Source organism: Eschrichtius robustus, chromosome 3, assembly GCF_028021215.1.
Source record: "Eschrichtius robustus isolate mEscRob2 chromosome 3, mEscRob2.pri, whole genome shotgun sequence".
NCBI classification, from domain to species: domain Eukaryota; kingdom Metazoa; phylum Chordata; class Mammalia; order Artiodactyla; family Eschrichtiidae; genus Eschrichtius; species Eschrichtius robustus.
This window is the reverse complement of record NC_090826.1, coordinates 112,312,758-112,333,277: the sequence shown is the minus strand read 5'-3', so window position 1 is coordinate 112,333,277 and position 20,520 is coordinate 112,312,758. Positions and strand designations below refer to the sequence as shown.

General features: G+C 39.5%; 1 protein-coding gene across 15 annotated transcripts in view; it reads right to left on the bottom strand.

Moving 5' to 3' along the window:
• UBAP2L (ubiquitin associated protein 2 like) overlaps window positions 1–20,520 on the bottom strand; it is a 44,707-nt gene that overhangs the window by 22,404 nt on the left and 1,783 nt on the right. For 9 of the 15 annotated variants that reach the window (XM_068540890.1, XM_068540889.1, XM_068540893.1 and 6 more), the window contains exons 2-11: window positions 18,064–18,193; window positions 16,462–16,539; window positions 15,775–15,885; window positions 11,672–11,840; window positions 11,174–11,269; window positions 10,706–10,751; window positions 10,068–10,180; window positions 5,960–6,012; window positions 3,904–3,989; window positions 1,155–1,326 (exon numbers count right to left, since the gene is read on the bottom strand). In XM_068540890.1, coding sequence (XP_068396991.1) covers window positions 1,155–1,326; window positions 3,904–3,989; window positions 5,960–6,012; window positions 10,068–10,180; window positions 10,706–10,751; window positions 11,174–11,269; window positions 11,672–11,840; window positions 15,775–15,885; window positions 16,462–16,539; window positions 18,064–18,153 — 1,014 coding nt within the window. In that variant the 5' untranslated portion in view covers window positions 18,154–18,193. Of the gene's footprint in view, window positions 1–1,154; window positions 1,327–3,903; window positions 3,990–5,959; window positions 6,013–8,196; window positions 8,257–10,067; window positions 10,181–10,705; window positions 10,752–11,173; window positions 11,270–11,671; window positions 11,841–15,774; window positions 15,886–16,461; window positions 16,540–18,063; window positions 18,194–20,520 lie in introns of all 15 variants that reach the window. The other 6 variants (XM_068540885.1, XM_068540891.1, XM_068540882.1 and 3 more) reach the window with 1 other exon arrangement.

Below are 20,520 nucleotides of genomic sequence, written 5' to 3'. Positions count from 1 at the left end.
GAAGACCCCAAGTTTTTAGAAGCCTAGCTCAGAAATGTCTGGTTTAAATGAATACATATGACAATTCTGCTCTCTCAAGAAACAGGGAACTGCTGGACTTCCCTGGTGGTCCAGGGGTTAAGACTCTGTGCTCCCAATGCAGGGGGCATGGGTTCAATCCTTGTTCGGGGTACTGAGATCCCACATGCCGCACAGTGCAGCCAAAAAACAAAAAACAAACAAACAAAAAACAGGGAACTGCTACAACCTTCCATCAAAGTTTAGTTAGTATTACTAATACTAATTAGTATTAAAATTGGTTGTCATTGATTTTCACTCTTCAAGAATAATAGTGGGGGCTTCCCTGGTGGCGCAGTGGTTAAGAGTCTGCCTGCCAATGCAGGGGACACGGGTTCGAGCCCTGGTCTGGGAAGATCCCACATGCTGCGGAGCAACTAGGCCCGTGAGCCACAACAACTGAGCCTGCGCGTCTGGAGCCTGTGCTCCGCAACAAGAGAGGCCGCGACAGTGAGAGGCCCGCGCACCGCGATGAAGGGTGGCCCCCGCTCGCCGCAACTAGAGAAAGCCCTCGCACAGAAACGAAGACCCAACACAGCCAAAAATAAATAAATAAATAAATAAATAAAATTTAAAAAAAGATATTTCAGCATTTAAAAAAAAAAAAAAAAAGACTAAGTGAACAATGTTCGCACAATAAGTATTCAGTAAATGATATTAACTCATTTTTTTAAAAAGTCTACACATTTAAAAAATACAATTAATTAATTAATTTATTTATTTATTTTGGCTACGCTGGGTCTTAGTTGCGGCATGTGGGCTTCTTAGTTGTGGCATGCATGTGGGATCTAGTTCTCTGACCAGGGATCGAACTCGGGCCCCATACATTGGGAGCGTGGAGTCTAACCCACTGGACCACAAGGGAAGTCTCCTAACTCATTTTTATAAGATGACTCAGTCTGTCCAAAGCTAAGTCCTCTCCTAGAGCTATCCCCTACTACCCAACTCGACATCTCTACACCCAAGTCAGCTTAGGAAGACAAAAGAAGACGCTTTACCTTGCCCCAAACCTCTGGGTATCACTGAAAGGAATTACTGTATGTATGTGCTGGGGTTGCAGAAAAGTTTGGTTAGGATACACCATGTTTCCTACTTACCATACTGTGATGAGAAAACGTGTTCCCTGAAGCAGGCTGTGATATGGCACTCTGCTTCGAGTTACTGAACACCAGAGGCTGGGCAAGAGAAGGAGCCTGAGATGGATCCAGATTAGATGAATCATTCTCCATTGAAGATGGTGTCTTCCCCAACAGAACAGCAAGGTCAATTCTGGTGGAGAGATGGGAGCTTGATGAAGAATGAACATTCCAGCATTCCCCAACACCCAACTCAGATTATGGTTAGATCAAAATGAAGTCACTCCCCAGAAACACAAAGCCCTGAAATGCTTAATTCATCAAAATAACAGATGTGTAAGAGCCACAACAGTATCTACCTATGCTCCAATGAGGCTGCCAACCTTAATAATGTTAAATATTTTAATTTTAGTGAAATTAACTAGTGAAATATCAAACGTTAACTTTAATACAGCAGCTTGATAATTGGGCCAAAATTTACAAATTTTTACCCATGATTTTAATACTGAATACCTGTCATTACCAATATCTAATATATAAAACCACATACTAGAATGCTGGCTGGCATCCTCAAGCAGCTTTGGAACAAGAAGGGTTTGGGGAATTTTTCCCCAAATTTTTAAAAAATTTCAAGTTACTTGTGGTATAATGAAAATATATACTAGGGGCTTTGCAAATTTCCTGAGTAGTAGGAGTGTCTTTTGTTTTTCATAATTGGTCTCTTTCAACCAGTTTATGCTAATAAAGTTACTCAGGGTGGGACTCCTCACAGAGTTTCAAGAAGGTGGCTGGTCACCAGAAACACCAAGAAAGTGATTAGAGTTGGAACTTTCAGCCCCATCACACTCCACCCACTTCTAGGGAAGGAAGAGGAGCTAGAGATTGAATTCAATCACCAATGACTTTATCAATCATGCCTATGTAATGAAACTCTGATTAAAAACTCTTGAACAATGAGGTTCAGTGAGCTTCTGGGATGGTGAACACATCGATGTGCCAGGAGGGCAGCACACGCAGAGAGGGCTTAGAATCTCTGTGCTCCACCAACCCCCATACCATGCCCTATGCATCTCTTCCACCTGGCTCTTCCTGAGTACTGGTTATAATAAACCAGGGACAGCAAGTAAAACTCTTTCCTGAGTTATGTGAGTCATTCTAGCAAATTATTAAACCTGAGAAGGGGGCTGTGAGAACTCCGAAATTTGTAGTCGGCTGGGCAGAAATGTGCAGGTGGCCCATTTGCAGCTGACCTCTGAAGTAAATAAAGGCAGTCTTGTGGTACTGAGCGGTCAACTTGGGTCTGTGCTAACTCTGGAGAGTTAGTGTCAGAACACCCAGCTGGTGTCAGAGAATTGCAGAATTGGTGTGGAAAAAAAAAATCACAGATACTTGGTATCATAGGGGAAAAAAAAAAAAGTATGGAGGTTCCTTAAAAAACTAAAAATATAACTACCATATGACCCAGCAATCCCACTACTGGGCATATACCCTGAGAAAACCATAATTCAAAAAGAGACATGTACCACAATGTTCACTGCAGCACTATTTACAATAGCCAGGATATGGAAGCAACCTAAATGTCCATCAACATGAATGGACAAAGAAGATGTGGCACATATATACAATGGAATATTACTCAGCCATAAAAAGAAACGAAATTAAATTATTTGTAGTGAGGTGGATGGAGCTAGAGTCTGTCATACAGAGTGCAGTAAGTCAGAAAGAGAAAAATAAATACCGTATGCTAACGCATATTTATGGAATCTAAAAAAAATGGTACTGATGAACCTAGTGGCAGGGCAGGAATAAAGACGGAGACATAGAGAATGGACTTGAGGACACGGCGGAGGGGAAGGGAGAAGCTGGGGCGAAGTGAGAGTAGCATCAACATATATACACTACCAAATGTAAAATAGCTAGCTAGTGGGAAGCAGCAGCATAGCACAAGGAGATCAGCTCGGTGCTTTGCAATGACCTGGAGGGGTGGGATAGGAAGGCTCAAGAGGGAGGGGATATGGGGATATATGTATGCATATGGCTGATTCACTTTGTTGTACAACAAAAACTAACAGCATTGTGAAGCAATTATACTCCAACAAAGATGTATGAAAACAAAAAACACATTACCTCTGGTAATGACATCCTGAACATCCTATTCCTATTGTACTTCTCTTTAGGACATTCTGAATCAACAGCTATCATACCCAGGTCTAGAAATAATCCAAGAGTCTTTCAGGGGATAAAAATATTCCCTGACAAGTGTCATCTCCCTCTACTGACCCCAATACCTATGTTCAAGTTCTAAAAATTTCATAAGCCAGATCCTAGGGAAAAAAATTATCACCATACTCAGTGGGCTAAGCAGGCAAAGATCATAACTATTAAGCAAGAGATGAAACTGTTGAACAGTTCTGCAAATTCAGAAATATATGAAAACTTTCCACTTTCAGCTTCTCTTTACCTGACTTACTACAAGTTCTAAGTTCTAAGCTTTAATCAATACCTGTGATGCTGACAAGGCTGACCTATGTATTAAAGGGCTATTTGGGGGAGAGTTAGCTTTAAAATTGTAATATATGGATTTCCATTCAGTAGATTACTAATATCAACTCTTACAAATCTACCAATCAACTTAATAGGACCCTAATGTGATTTGGTTATCATCATTACCGACACCATGGGAGTCTGAAGAGGCCCAGTGCCACTCTTTCTTACAACTAACTTAGCAGATACCCTTGGGAAAAGATACTGAATTATACCACACACTTGCCTCTGACCAGCAGTGATTGTCACATTCTCCGCAGGCAGAGGCACTGACGACACATTAGAGGCAGTGAAGATCTTGGTCTCAGAAAGCTGGAAAACAGAGGAATTAGTCACTCCTAGTGTTAGGTAGGTTTCAGTCAGAAACCTGGCATAGGTAAGGGGAATTCAACATCAAGAAAAAGGGGGAAACCCTTAGAAGAGAGAACTATCTACTCTAAGGAATCCTGAACGGACTGACCTTCAAGCCCCTTCTATCTATGCACAATGGTTTTATCAAAAGAGAGGGTAGAATCAAGAAACCCAATAAAATCTAGTGAAGTCACATAATATGTGCACTGAACTTACAGGAAGGTGAATATGCTAGACAGAAAAACAGAGAAAGCCCCTTTATATTTTCCCGCTACAGCTCCCAACTCCTACCTCAATCCAAACCATACTTTATCTTCCACTACTCCTCTCAAAGAAAGGAAGATCACAGCCAAGATGAAGACAGAAATAAGTTAATTCTTGGCTTTTGAGCAGTAAGGGCCCAAGTGCTGATGAGTTGATATATGGAGGAATAATTTTAACATGTATTTTTTGGGGACTTCCCTGGTGGCGCAGTGGATAAGACTCCGTGCTCCCAATGCAGGGGGCCTGGGTTCGATCACTGGTCAGGGAACTAGATCCCACACGCATGCCACAACTAAGGAGCCCACGTGCTCCAACTAAGGAGCCGGCGAGCCCCAACTAAAGGAAACCTGGAACCGTGACTAAGGAGCCCGCCTGCCACAACTAAGACCTGGTGCAACCAAATATATATATACACATATATTTTTTTTTTTAAAGGCATTTTTTGCCTTAAAACTGACTTTGTTACACCTAGTCTCTCCACTATAAAACACTAAAATTAGGTAAGCAATTGTAGGGAATAAATCTTCCTACTATTCAAAAGTTGATTTTTTTTGAGGGGGGGGGCATGCTGCCTGGCCTCCTGGGATCTTAGTTCCCCAACCAGGAATTGAACCCCGGCCCTCAGCAGTGAAAGCGTGGAGTCCTTAACCACTGGACTGCCAGGGAATTCCCCAAAAGTTGATTTTTTAAAAAAACTTTTTGATTAAAATCTCCCCTCTAAAAACAGGGAATCCACTCCCCCAAATATATCATTCTCTGGAAGGTGGTTAAGCAGACAAGCCAAATCTTAGAAAGTATTCACAAAGCAGTCTAGCTCTGCTACAATAGAAAAGAATCACCCTCTGATGCTGATACATCCAGAATTTTAAAACTCAGGCCTGAAAACCAAAACAGTTTGACACATCATTTCCTCTTATCATATTCTGTCTTAACTGAATCAATACAAGTACAAGAAAGTTCATCCATGATCACGGGAAACTGTAATTCACAGCAAAAGCTTGACTGTGACCAGGGATCAGCAAAATTCTTTTACTCAGGTACTACTCCAGTGAATTCACATGGCTTGTTTATGTGCCATCCATCTATGAGGTTTCCTAGTTTAGTCAATCTGGAAGATAACCAAACCTACATGTTCATCTCAATTACAATCACCACGTTGGGCTCTTAGTACAAGAACAAAAGGGGTCCCAGAGTCAACCAGACTGTAAACTTAACAACTTGGTACTGTAACTCTCATCTGTACCCATCTCTAAGCCAATTACAGCACCATACACCAATGCCTGAATGTGAACCAAATAACTGATTTGCTCCAAGGAGAGTCATGTGCCACCAGAAGCTGTTACTCAATGCACTACCTGCCTAACTCCATTGCTAGTGCCCTACCCAACCACCATCTCTTCCTGGGATAAATCCGACAATCAGATATTGGACTTACACAAGTGCACTTGCCCTTTCCATAGTCTGGTTCCACAGAGTCCTGTTCATGCCCAGTCTCCTTCATATAACATATGTGAAATGTTCTGGCTCAGAACACTATTTTGGATGTAAAAGTTTTGGGTCAGAATCTTAAGGGTGAATTTTGAGGGGTAGAAACATACCCATTTTCTATCCCTAAACACCACTTAGGGATAGAAGGTACTAATGAGGAATGACCTGGGAATACCTACATCTTCATTCCAATCTTCAGTTCCCCACTCCTCTGTTGCAGTCCTCCATGCACCTGGGAATAAAGGAAAAACAATGAAGTAATTTTAAGTGCCAGTACCAAGCATAGGCAGAAAATACGGATGTATTAAACTTTTGGCAGCCAGAAGTGTAACCAGAATTTAGTAATCAGAAGGGATTCTTGGGCTTCAGAGGGAGGAAAGGACTTTTTAGAAAGGGATACCTCAGAACAACCAGGGTTTTAATAAGATTATGATTTCACAGCTATTTTCAGTTCTTGTTACACAGCTGTAATAGGAAAGAGAGCGAGACAGTAAGAAAGAGAGAGAAAATGCGAGAGAGCAAGACACCAATGGACCCAATGCTCCAAGCAATCTCTTAAGGGCCTTCAGTCCTCTGACTTAGTAGTCCGTTCAGTGAAATGGCAGCAGACAATTTAAACTGAAACATGCAAGCTATACTTATTTGGTATAAGACAATACTACAGGCAGTCTGAAGAAAGATGGCAGCAGGGGCAGAGGAACACAAATGGCTGCCACATTATAGTCAAAGGGCAGTGAAGAAGGAAAGGCTTGAAATCCAAACTGAGAGCACTGACACCTACCTGCTATGGGAACTGAATTTAAAAATGCATACTCAGGGCTTCCCTGGTGGCGCAGTGGTTAAGAATCTGCCTGCCAATGCAGGGGACGCGGGTTCAATCCCTGATCCGGGAAGATCCCACATGCCGTGGAGCAACTACACCTGTGCGCCACAACTACTGAACCTGTGCCCTAGAGCCCGTGTGCCACAACTACTGAGCCTGTGTGCCACAACTACTGAAGCCCGTGTGCCTAAAGCCCATGCTCCACAAGAGAAGCCACCGCAATGAGACGCCTGTGCGCCGCAACGAAGAGTGGCCCCGCTCTCTGCAACCACAGAAAAGCCCACGTGCAGCAATGAAGACCCAACGCAGCCAAAAATAAAAATTAAATTTAAAAATGCATACTCAGCAGAAGTCAAGTTTATAGATCGTATTGATTTAACTATAAGAAACCCCAATGGATCTGTTCTTTTCAGAAGACGCAAGATGAGATTGAAAAATCAAATATGTGTAATAGTTACCGTACTGGTCCTAACTATACAAAACACAAAATCTGACCTGCTGAGGTCATGGCACAGTCTGTAAATAATCAAACCACCTTCCACATTCCCCTTGTTTTGCTTCACGTATACGCATATCCTCAGAAAAGGAACCTGTCATTTTTTAAGGAACATAGGTGAGTTTCTATGAGACCTAAAATTCTTCCCTTCAACCAAAGAACCACACTAAGAAATAGGAACCTCTGTGTAGCAAGGACCAGAAAACACCTTATTTTCTTCTTCAGAATAACAGTATATATTTAATAATTCTTAAAACATTCTCTACAAATGAAGAAAACTTCTTACAAGAATGAAAGAATGAAGGCGTGGCATTCAGATTTCACTGTCACTGAAGAGAAATATTCTAACACCTACAAAACCGTCTGAAATTCTCCTGAACATTTAATAATGAAAAATCCTATTTCCTAGAGAAAAATATGTTCAGAGCAATGCCCTTCCCAGGAAAATGTTAAAACTGTGCCAGGGAAATTCCAAACCACTTAATAATGACAATGTTCTCCAAATCAAACTAAAGTCCAATCTCAGTTTAGATAAGTTACAAACCACATTCTCTCCTTCTCTAGTGATGGCATTTTTCCTCCCCATTGACAACCATCCCACCCTGGCTAATTGGAATCCAAAATCTGGGTTAACACATACACACAATCCTAGAATTGGAAGTGATCTAAGAAGTTATTTACTACTGAGAGGCTATCTCTCAATGCAAGAATTTTTTTCCCCCTGCACTCTGGCGACTGCATCTGGAATGGAAAGGAAGACTGTAGACAGCTACTTGACACCTTCCTATATAGGATATATGGTCTTGGCTAAGGAGAAGGACTACACTGAGGAAGCGTTAAGGCGCAGAAACAGTGCAAATGCTCTGAACAAAAGATTAGGGCTTCCATTCCATCAGCAAAAAGCACAGACAATGTAAATGTTAAATATTCATTAAATAAACTAATTTTTTAAAGGAGGAAAAACAGGCACAGAATATGAGAGAAAAAAGCAGAAAAATAAAAAGCAGGAAGACAGAAAAATGACATATCCACAGATATTTCAGTTCATAAAAATCTATTAAATATCCGGGGCAGTTAGGCGCCTGGATGTATCATACCAGGAGCAGTCTCAAATTTTCGGGGATAATTTGACCCCTCAACCCCAATGAAATCAAGTCCTGAAACAAAAAAGAAAAGAAAAGAAAAAACAACCAGTGAAATTTTGCTTGTGAATGAGAATGTTTGCCCCCAACACACAATTCCCACTGTACCTGTGGATATTTTAAGGGTAGATCTGAGTCTCTTTTTAAATTAAAAAGGGAATTTGTAATTTGCTATCATGAAAACACAAAAAGAGATCATGCGTGAAGGTAAGTTCAAATCATGAAACTTGAAGGGAATGCATGAAACTATACTCAACACTTTCACACTAACAAGATGACAGCAGCAATTCACATAATTTTTCATTCAGCCACAAATCAAAGATTTCTGATTCTAGCCTCCCAAATCTGCTGTTCTCTACTCAGTATAAATAAACACACACCTCTTCCTTCCCTCTCTCTTTTCCCAACCAGATCCTTGTTGAAAATAGCTAAGGCTTTCAATCTAGGACTGGGACTCCATGCCTGATTTTCTATCCACAACTAAAAACAAATCTCTCGACTTCTATTATCTTTTCTGCCAATGATACAAAGCCAAATACCCAAGAACGAACTAGAACTCAGAAACATATCTGTTATTCAGACTGTTACCAATGCTCTACAAAGCCATCAAGAGATGAATGAAGAGCAGTTCTAATGCCTCCAAAATATAATAAGTTAAAACAGAAGAGGATATTTCACAGCCAAATGGTTAAGGGACTTCAAAAAGATATCTAGCTTGCCAATAACTCAACTTTAGCCTCCACCAATGAGAAATCTGTATTAAAAATGAGTTTATAAGATAGCTTGATGAACAAAAAGCAAGTAACATTCAGGACCTGAGGTACAGCATATTGTCGGCAGTGGATGAGAAATGATTTGTGCCAAAGACCTTCCTAAAGACGCAGGATTAAGGTAACTGATCTTTGAAAGGGGGCAACGCAAATTTAAATGGATAAGGAGTCAAAGAGCCTATTTCATGCTCTACTATTAACCCTTCCCCTACTTTGTAAGAGGAAAAAAGTCTCAGGCTTTCCATGTGCTGGCTCAGCCAGAAAGAGGTAGCTGATCTCATAAGAAAGTACTCTGGAACCAAGAGGCTGCTCTTATTTAAAGTAGTAAAAGTTATCTCTTACTCCCAAACACATCTTGGTGTATCCCACAAGCCTAACATATCCTCAAACGTATATACGCTACCCAAATATGCATCAAAGTCAGCTAATAAAAAAAGCGAATCCCATAATACTCTACCACACCCAGAAGACTATCCAACAAAGAGAGGCAGAATGTCTCCAGATTTCCTTCTTGCCCAGATACTGAGATTTCCCAAAAATTAAGGGAAAAAGATACTCCTGTCTCTGTATGCAGAAACAAATAAATTGACAGTGGGCTTTGATTCTGGGCCCTATTCATCTTTACAAGTAGTGGCTTGATTAATTAATTCTGGATATCTTTTCAAAAGGCAAAGCTAAGTAGCCAAACAGAAACACTAGGAAATACAATTGGAGCTAATGGTATAATGGAAAGAGCATGAGCGTTTAGAGTCAAAAAATTCTGAGTTCAAATACTAGCAAATTTCATAACCACTCTTGCAGTCTAAGTCTTGTTATTTGGAAAGTGACGATAAATAATGTCTATTTCATAAAACAGTGATGAAGATCAAGTGAAATAGCATGTATAATGTGCCCATGGGCACATAGTAAATGAAGAGAGTACACTGTAATTCAGTTGTCACCCCTTTCTCTCTCTGACTCAGCAGCCAAAAACTACTCCACTTTTTTGTTAGTATAACCTCAAAAAAATTATTTCCTTAGATTCCCAGAGACAAGAAACTAATAAAAGTCACTCACTCGTCCCATCATCTGGTTCAAAGTGGCCAGTGTTGTTCCATGTATTGCCGCTATTATTGCCATAGTTATCATCAGTATTGGCCGGCTCTGCATAATCAGCTGGGTTAAAGGTTCTGGGAGGAGAAAAAAAAAAAAAAAAAAAAAGCTTAAAAGAGCCTCTGAGCTCTAAGCAGCACCAGTGAAAATTAACTCAAAAGGAGGGCAATCAAAATCTTGACTGTCTCTTTCCTAGTACAGATCAACCATGGCCCCATTCTATAAGCCTATAAGCTGCCTACTTTTCCTCACTTACCAGCTTACCTAAAATTTCATGGTATAAGCTTAATTTATATCCACTATCCCTTTTGGGTTAGGACACCAATAAAATCCACATGAAGATTTTGGGAAAATAGCAGGTATGTGTATTCAAATGAAGCTATGAGATAAAATAATCCAGGTAGTAAATGCTTATCTCCCAAAAATAAGCCCTATGCCTATACACACCTGATGAAATAGTCCAGTAATCTTTCTGATCACATTTTGGTTATAGCTGCCTATTATCCTCAGGATACCAGGATATTAACCATGCTAAGACATTATGGTAATGCTTAAGGAAAAATAAAAATTAAAGACTTTAACACTGGATCAATGAAACTTACCCCATTCCTTGAGCAGAAAACCTTCCTCCCCGCCTACCAGAGCCACCTAAAGAATGAGAAAAAGAGGGAGAAAGAAGTATTTTAGAAGTTGATATAAAATCACCCTGCCAACTGAGGCAGCTTTGGAAAGTAAGTGGTTGACATCATCAGATATTCCTTCTCTCACTCTGTAGCACATCAGTTAATATAACACAGCAGGACAATTATTATTGACAAGGTTGTTCCTTTGCTGATCAAACTGCTGGATCCTCAAGCAAATACAATAATAGCAACAATAAAGAGCAGAGAAAATGACATCTACCTTCCTTCCCACTGCCCACTCAGTAATCTCTAGAATTTGCATGACATCTCAACAATTAAGGTATCCAGAGTCCATGTGAATTTGTCTGGTTTTAAATAAAGCAGACCCCTACTAAACTAATAAGAGTAGCTTGCCCCCAATATCCATCCCACCAACAAACTGATCACCTCTGCCTCGGCCACGACCTCTTCTGCCTCTTTCTGTGCCTCTTCCAGAAGGCCCTCCACTCTTGGTGCCATCTAATCCATTTTCCTGACCTCGAACTGAAATTTAAAAACAAAACAAAACAAAACAAAACAAAACACCACAGATGGCCAGAGCAAAGTGAATAGAAAGTATGTACATAAATAGTATGTATACGTGGTGGTGGGGAGACAAAAACAAAGAAGAGAAAATGAGCTGGAAGGATGGAACATGATGGTTACTAAGGGAATGGTTACTAGTCAAACAATTTTACAAACGGCCACAAGGTAACTTCATGCTAAACTGGTGGCTGTTGCTAGAAAAGGCTACATGCAAGAAATGCCAAGGTCTCAGAACAGATAATTTTAAGAAAAAATCAAAAGGATATAATGGTTACTAGATCCAGCCTCGCAGGGCCCTGACATCCCTCAAGTCTAGACATTACTAACCCACAACCGTTTTTGTTAAAGCCCCATGCATACACTCTCGTCCGCGGCTGGCACCTCTCCCCCGTCTTGGTGGCCCACCACGTCGCCGACTATAGTCTCTGTCCCGGTCTCGATTTTCTTTGCCTTCCTCGTTGGATTCCGTTTGGCCACCGTCCTTCTGTCCTGAGACGCCTTTCTTCTTCCCAACCATCTCCCAGGAATGCTAAAGAAGAGCAGAGCATTCATGTCTAATCAATATAGGTTGCTACCAGGAAACCAGAGATAAAAGCTGGGACAACTGTTAACCATTCTCCTCTCAGCATCCACATCTAAGATAGCTTCTATTAGTTTATTTCTGTTTAAGTGGAGAGTATAGACAGAACCTCAAAACAAATTCTACACCTATCACTGCAAAATTGAAGCCCTTTTTGTAGAAGAGGTGCTTATAAGCAAATGGATTGCAGGGATCACATCCAAAAGGGTTACCGAGATCTCTATCCAGTTCAGTCACTCGGCGTGGTAGTCAAAGGACCCAGTTACTTACTGGTCCTTTCTTTCAAGTGTGTTTCCTGGGCTGAAAAAACTAATTCCCTTTAGATTCAGTGACTCCCAGTTTTTTATAGCCTTATCCATGTCAAATAAAGCAGAAAAGAAAACTGAAAGTTTGTAAAAGTTAACTCTGAATTCAGAATGAATGAATAGCATTTGACTCTTGAGTATATTCTCTAATTCAGCAACCTAGAATTTAGGAGGAAAACAACTATTACCTACAGCCCAACCCACCCCCCTTCACACAACACCAATTTCCTTTATTTAAAAGAAGACCAAATAGCAGTCAGGAAAGCACAGCCTTGGCCTTGAGACATGCTGACTATAGGAAGCCTTCCATTCCTGGTTTTATTCACTGTGTTCTCCTCTATACATCCTGAATTGCTACAATACGATTCAACCTTCCTCAAAGCAGTTCATTCCAGATTGCAGGAGGGAATATTTACAGTAAGGAAAATGAGCTAAACAGTCTTGCAAAAACTCATTCCCTAGGAAAATGAGTTTTATAAATTCGAAGTTGTTTTTTTTTTTTTTTGGCCTCTCCGTGAGGCTTGTGGGATCTTAGTCCCCTTACCAGGGACTGAACCCAGGTTCTCAGTAGTGAAAGAGCAGGGTCCTAACCACCAGCGAATTCCCTATAAAGTTTTAAACACAAAAATACATTGACTTACAAATTTTTGCAGAAAATATGTACAAATAAAAGTTCCAGTTCAAACACCAAGACTATCAGATCTTTACTATCCTAGATACCATCTAACCCAAACTACAATGGCCCTGTTCTGTTGCTCAGCAACAGGTATCTAATATCCAATGACTTTGAAAATATGGAATAGTAATATGAAATTACTATTAATTTTGTCAGGGTTGATAATAATATTGTGCTCATATAAAAGAGTATCCTTTAAGGGAAACATGCCAAAGAATTTAGGAAATAAAGTACTATGATGTCTACAACAACTTATTTCCAAATAATCCCAAGCGTCCACCAGTGGATGAGTGGATAAACAAAATGTGCTACAAACATACAACGGGATATTATTCAGCCTTAAAAAGAAGTGAAATTCTGACACAAGCCACAATACAGATAAACCTTGAAAACATTTTGCTAAACGAAGACACAAAAAGACAAATATTATTTGATTCCACTTATATGAGGCACCAAGAACAGGCAAAACCTTACATGAGGTAGTGAAAATAGGTGTTACCCCAACCTGGGAGTGGGGAAATGGAGAGTTAACTGTTTAATGAATACAGTTTCTAATTAGGAAATGAATAAGTTCTGGAAATGGATAGTGGTAATGGTTGTCCAACACTGTGAATGTCCTTAATGCCAATGAACTGTATACTTAAAATGGATAAACTGGTCAATTTTGTTAAGTATATTTTACCACAATTTAAACATTTTTAAGTTCAAAAACAGTAAATTTAAAACTATACTAAAAGCATACCTACATACTCTGTAAAGTCCACAAGAAATAGTTTACTAAAAATTAAGTATCTGCCTAGGACTCGGCAGTTCCTTGTTGCCTACTCTTTCAACCCACCCTGATTCCACATTAGAGCTGGTAGGTCAATTTTTGCTCACAGTAGCTTCAATTCATAAATTATAGTAACCTTGTAGCTAAATCTACATCAGGAACACTGGAAACCAGACTCGACACAGTTCTTCGAGTTTTTGCTACTCTGTCTCAAAGCCTGATAGGTTTCAGAAACCTGTCACCTTTTTCTTCTCTATGGTTATACATCAGCTGCTGGCACCAGATGGGTTCTGTAAGTAAAAAGAATTACTATAATCTTCCCGAGGCACTGCCAGTTTTCTAATACGATCTCATCCAACCAAATACAACCAACATTGACTCCCACCGGTTTCACCAGTAGCTGGTTTATTTGTGGCATAAACCTACATTCTCTACCTTTTTTTCTTTTTTGATACTGTGAAAGGTCAGACTTGTAGCACTAGGCAGGAGATGCTAGAAGGTGAAACAAAATATGACTCGTGCAAAAAAAAATAAAAATAAAAATAATTCACTTTTTTTTTTTTTTTTTTTAAGCCGTGCCATGCAGCATGCAGGACCTTAGTTACTCAACCAGGGATCGAACCCATGCCCGCTGCACTGGGAGCTCAGAGTCTTAACCACTGGACCGCCAGGGAAGTCCCCCAAAAATTCACACTTTTTAAAAGTGTAAGTAGATTCACCTCCACCTCTACCCCACTCCCTCCAAAATACAGAGGCAATTACTCTGGAGTAAACTCAAGATGAACCAGAACCGCTTTCTGTTTATCCAGGCAGTAACTTTCAAACAAGGCCCATAATATAAAATCTAATTTAGGACCACACTTTTGAAGAGAAAAAGCTACAAATTTAAATTCAATGATTAAAAATAGTTTTTCAGGGCTTCCCTGGTGGCGCAGTGGTTGAGAATCTGCCTGCCAATGCAGGGGACACGGGTTCGAGCCCTGGTCTGGGAAGATCCCACATGCCGCAGAGCAACTAGGCCCGTGAGCCACAATTACTGAGCCTGCGCGTCTGGAGCCTGTGCTCCGCAACAAGAGAGGCCGCGATAGTGAGAGGCCTGCGCACCGCGATGAAGAGTGGTCCCCACTTGCCACAACTAGAGAAAGCCCTCGCACAGAAACGAAGACCCAACACAGCCATAAATAAATAAAAAATAAATAAATAAATAAAAATTTAAAAAAAAAAAAAAAAAAATAGTTTTTCACTATTATTTCCCATTGCTTCAAGGAAACTGACAAACCTCCAACATTCAGCTAAAGTGACACTGTAACATCAGTAAGTTAATCTCTCTAAGGATGAAATCTGGTTATCAATCTCAACCAAAGATCCCCTGAGTAAGACCAAGTAAATAAAAATGACTTCAAATGATATACTCCTTATTAAAAAAAAAATAATAAAGTTCTCTACTAAACACTGCAGGAACATCCCAAAGATTAATTAGTAAGGCAGAATCCCTGTTCTTAAGAGGCTTAACAATTTGAAACAGCAATAAGACAATAACAAAACACAGGATTCTCATTAAACGGAAAGGAAAGGAGGAGGTGAAAGCAACTCTAAATTCTAGGGCAAGAGTTCCTCCAATATCCCCTATCATCTCCAGGGATGGTCAACAGGCTCTAAAGTTTGTTTCTCTGCTAATTCAACAGAAGTAAGTTCACATGATGAAAAGGTATTGTGAAATGTAAAGCTGATATTGGTGGGAGTGTTCTGAAATCAGAATCCAGTAGTCTGTGGCTTTGTTCAATAGCAATAAAACATGTGAGAAGAAATCGTCCATGATTAGTAACTAAGGCTATTAAATAGCACCTCTAACTCAGACTAACCAAATCTTGAAAACAGTCACTAGCCTAGAATGAATAATTTATTTCCAGGCCAACTAGAAGAAACTGATTTTATCTGTTTTCTCCTATTTATTGTACATAAATTTTAAGTACCTGCAACCTGCAGCAAATAAGCTCCAAGACAGTTCCTTGCTTTATTTGGAGAATAAGATACTCTGCTTTAAGGTGAGTTACCCCACTTGTTATTTCTGGAATTTACTAGCCTCTCAACGAGGGACCCACTTTCTAGAACACTTTATTAGCACTCTACCGTATCTGGGTTTCCTTCCAGCAGTACATTGATGGCTCTGTTGACATCTCCATTGCAGTCATGCAGAGCAATGACACATTCATCCTGGTTCTTGCCTGTGATATCAATCAACTGAAAGAGAAAGATCAGCAACCATCATGAACAAGCTTGTACTCCCCACAAAAGAAAACTAGGTGAAAAACAGGGAGAAGACACAGCTGAGTTTGAAAGAACCAGGCTTAAAAAAGTAAAACATGCAGAATTTTGGTACTCTAGTTCCAAAAGCAAAATATTAACAACCTGTGATTAGGGATGGGGCAAAAGTATTTATAAAGCAGTTAAACGATACAGCATTTAATAGAGAGTCAAATGCAGAAGCATACAGGATCCAGAAGCATACAGGATATGCTTCTGTATCCAGAAGCATACAGGATACCATGACTTTCCACATTTCCTAGATGCCACAACTATTCAAAGCTGCTGTACAATGGTACCAAAAAAATCATTCAATAAACAAGAGGTTAAAATTAAGGTAAAACCTCTTTGAACAAGGTATCTGTCCAAAGGGGTACAATCAGACAATAAAAGCACTCATAATTCTTTTAATACTATAGTGGAAAATATCCTGGTAGGCATCAATTCTATTTAACTGTGCTTTGATCTTGATGTCTTTTCCCACAGCTTATGGCAAATGAGCGATACACTCACTTGTTTCACCTTTTCCTCAAAGTCAGCATCATTATGGTCCGAAATCATCTGTGCAAGTCGAATTTGTTCCGCAGTGGCCTAAGAAAGCATGATCAAGAGACAACAGTTTAGAGAAATAAGAGGGACCTATATAGTTAATATTCATCATCTCCCACCCCAATTTCCTTCTCCTTGTTACAAATACCCAACTAATAAAACGCTACCACCATGACAACAAAGAGTGAAGCTGTGACTATTTCAAGCTACAATCTCTAAAAAAGCAGGGAGCTTTTTCACCTATGTTCACAGCTAAAGAGACTTTCACTTTGGGGTCACAGCACCACTTTGAAACATCTGTGCCTTAATTCAATTTCATTTATTTGCAAAGTCATGTGTAAACCCTGTTCCTGATTCTGCAATGACCAATGCCACCCTCTTATTCCTTAGGGATGAGAATATCATTAAGGTTTAGTCTGAGGATACACTCAGCATATCTTCCAAGTATCCAGTGTATGTTTATAAGACGTCAGAAATTTTAGCCCCAACTGAGATTAAGTACTAAAATTCTGCTAGAAATTCACCTGGAAAAAGAAGTGAAAGAAAAATGAGTAAGAGGAAAGTTCTAGTCTTACATATTCAATTTAACTGACCATAACCAAATACAAATTAATTCATTCATATTAGGTGCCAACAAATACCAGACTGGTTATTAAAAAAAAAAAAAAAAGATCATATCTAAATCCAACTTAAAAAAAAAGAAAAAAGAGAGAACTCATAAACCTCAGCACCCAGGTGCCAAGGAGGTTAATTTACTCTTTAAAACTGAGCAATACTCTAGAGTGTCTCATTTGTTAATCTTGAAGGAACATACTAAAGATGCTAACTCCTCATGGGAAAGGAAAAATCAGATTAGACCTCAATGAGACCAGAGAGGAAAACAAAAGACAAGTTAGGGAAAAGAAGAGCAAAGGAAAGGAAGAAGGTGGCAAGACAAAGATTGAGGGCTTCCCTGGTGGCTCAGTGGTTAAGAATCCGCCTGCTAATGCAGGGGACACGGGTTCGAGCCCTGGTCCAGGAAGATCCCACATGCCGCGGAGCAGCTAAGCCTGTGCGCCACAACTACTGAGCCCACGTGCGTAGAGTCCATGCTCTGCAACAAGAGAAGCCACCGCAATGAGAAGCCCGTGCACCGCAGCGAAGAGTAGGCCCCATGTGCAGCAAGGAAGATGCAATGCAGCCAAAAATAAATAAATAACATAAATAAATTTAAAAAAAATTTTTTTTAAAAAGACAGATTGGCTAGAGGGATGTCAAAGTGCACGGTCTAGGAAATAAGAAACGTATTGCTAAAACAACCCAGATGAATGAAGGAAAGTGCTATCTTAGAGATACAAAGCACAGGACCCATTCCTTCCAAGCCTCATAGTGCAGTAGATTAAGCACATTGCATCACAGCATGTCATTAACAGCTATCAGGCCCCAAGTGAAAAGAGGCATGGATTAGAAAATAAGAATAAAGAACCCAAACTAATAATCCAAAGCACAGAATGATGCTGCACTAGATGGAAACCAGTATCAACCAGTAAGGCTACCCCATGGATCCATATCCCTTGGGTTCTTTACCTGGGGCCGCTGCTTGTGCTGTGTCTGATTTTGGTTTTGAGGTGGTTCCCAGTTTCCCCGGGCTCGGTTAGTGCCCACCGACGTCATCATTTACAGTATATACAAATAACAGTATTTACAAGGTAGAATACTGAAAGATTTAAGAAAAAAAAAAAGTTTAGATGTTAAATGTGGGCAAAATGTTTTCAACCTCTCTTTCATCAGCACCTTCACCACTTTCATTTCTTTAAAGAGACAAACCAACATTCACCTGTTCTTGAGACAGATTTCCAGTATGATAAATTCCTTAGGGAACTGTGACTATTAATCCATTTTTGTAAAACAAGAAATATATAAAACATGTGTTAAGTGATGGTTTGTTTTAAAGTTATGAGCACGATTTGGTTACAGTCTCCTATAAGCAGCCTTTGTGAAGTTTTGCTATCTTGATAGTAAGCAAAACAATGTTAATAATCAAGTCTTCCAATAGGTGAAAATACCCAAAGTCCCTTTGACAGAAGGAAAGATAATCAGCAAAGCCTGGAAACAAAAGCCTTCCAGGAAGGAGATTAGTCTATACTCCAAATAAAAACAATTTAAAATGCTGTACTCAACCTACCTTTGAAAACAGCTTTACCTGCCTTACAACCTTTTAAACGTAAGTTGCATGTGTCCTCCATCATTTGGGAAAGGACAAGCTCAAGTCTAGCCTCTTTCTTCCTCCCTCAAGTTTCTATCTCTCAGTATGGTGTGGGGGCTCCCACACCTTTCAGCAAGGCACGTATCAGCCCCAGTGACTTTGCCCAGAATCTCAGTTCCTTGGATAATAATTCTAACACGCTGCTTTTGTGGCTGCTTCTGTTGGTTTCCTAAGTCCGCAGTTCCAAGAAACCAGAATTACAATTACCCTCCACCACTCACCTTAATATATAGAGAATCCCAAATTTGTCCCAAACCAAAAGCATCTAGCACAGAGTTTTATTTGGAAGAAAGTGCTTCTGGGAAGTCATTTTAAACTTGAGACATTATTGCCAGCAAGATGACTTTGTTGAGTCTTTAAAGAGACATGGAACACACAGGGCTTTCCCAAAACCAGATCAGTTTTGTTAATAACACTTCTAACAAGCAAAGATTCTACTGAATTTAAGTTGCCTTCATTCATACTTTGTTTTATAATGCAATCTCAGCTGTTGCATTTAGTAAACAAAGAAAACATTCATCATATGATGGAGTGCTCAAAATAAGGTTACATTGCATTGTTTTATTCCCTGCCAAAGAGGACAAGTTTATACTTTTCTGCTCTATATTTAATTTTTTTTCATTAATGAAACTTCATATAGGGTAATTTTAAGCTGCCCAGAAGACATTGCTGGATTTGAAGGACAGGTAGGCTGGGCTTCTAAAGAAATATGCAAGGATTAATATTAGGAGAGGGAATTTCACTTGTTTCTTGGGTCACAAAGCCAACTTCCCTGTGGATAAATTCTTCACCCAGTTGGGTCAATATGTTACATAGGTCTTTGTCGTTTGATGCAGTCATTAAGAATTGAGTTTTACATTCCCTATCACCAAAATATTTTTAAGGAAAGTTCATGGCTAATTTTTAACCATTACCTCTTCTCCCTACACAAATGTGCACAAAAAGGCCTGTAAATATGTATAGGTAGTACAGGATTATTTGATACACTGTAGTCCATTTTCCCAGGCTGCCATTATTGTCAAGTTCCAACACTTAATTTACAATAAACAAGTGTTATTCAACCAAGTACGCCTGGATTCAAATCAAAGAGAAAAAAAAAAAGAAAGAAAAAACCTAGAGGAAAACTATTCGGCTTTATTATAATTGACTCTAAGATGAATATTCTAACATGGGAGTAGCCTCTCCTGTAACTTACAAATATTGATTGCTTTCTACTCATCATGTGATTTCAACTTGTGAGCATGAGTTACACTGTGGATATGAATTTCATGACTACCTGTATGGACAACTGCATGTACAGTACCAATCAATGTAAAAACATTAAAAAGTCATTTTGAAAGCCAATTACTCAGGAAAGGGGGAAAAAAAATCCTCCTAATCACTCTTACTATTAACTTCCATTTCTCTCTTACAAATGCTTTGAAACGTGTGACTAAGAAAATTCTACCACCTAGGTAGTAACAACACTGACCAAAAGATCAAAAATAAGTGATCTGGGATGGATCACTGGAGGGCACAGAATTAGTAGCCTTTTAGTAGCAAGCAGAGACACATACCCAGAGTTATCACAGTGGAGATGAGGAATCTTGTTAAGTACTCTTTCTTAAAACATAAAAATATTTAAGGGAAGTAGATGACAAGTATTGGAGACCAAGGGAATAGTGCAGGAACAAATACAGGTTTCAACACAAGAGTGCCCTTGACTGTTTTCTGAAAACCAGCTACTTAAAAAAATAGCCAGAGAAATTTTACAGAAAAAAATAAATAACAAGTATTTA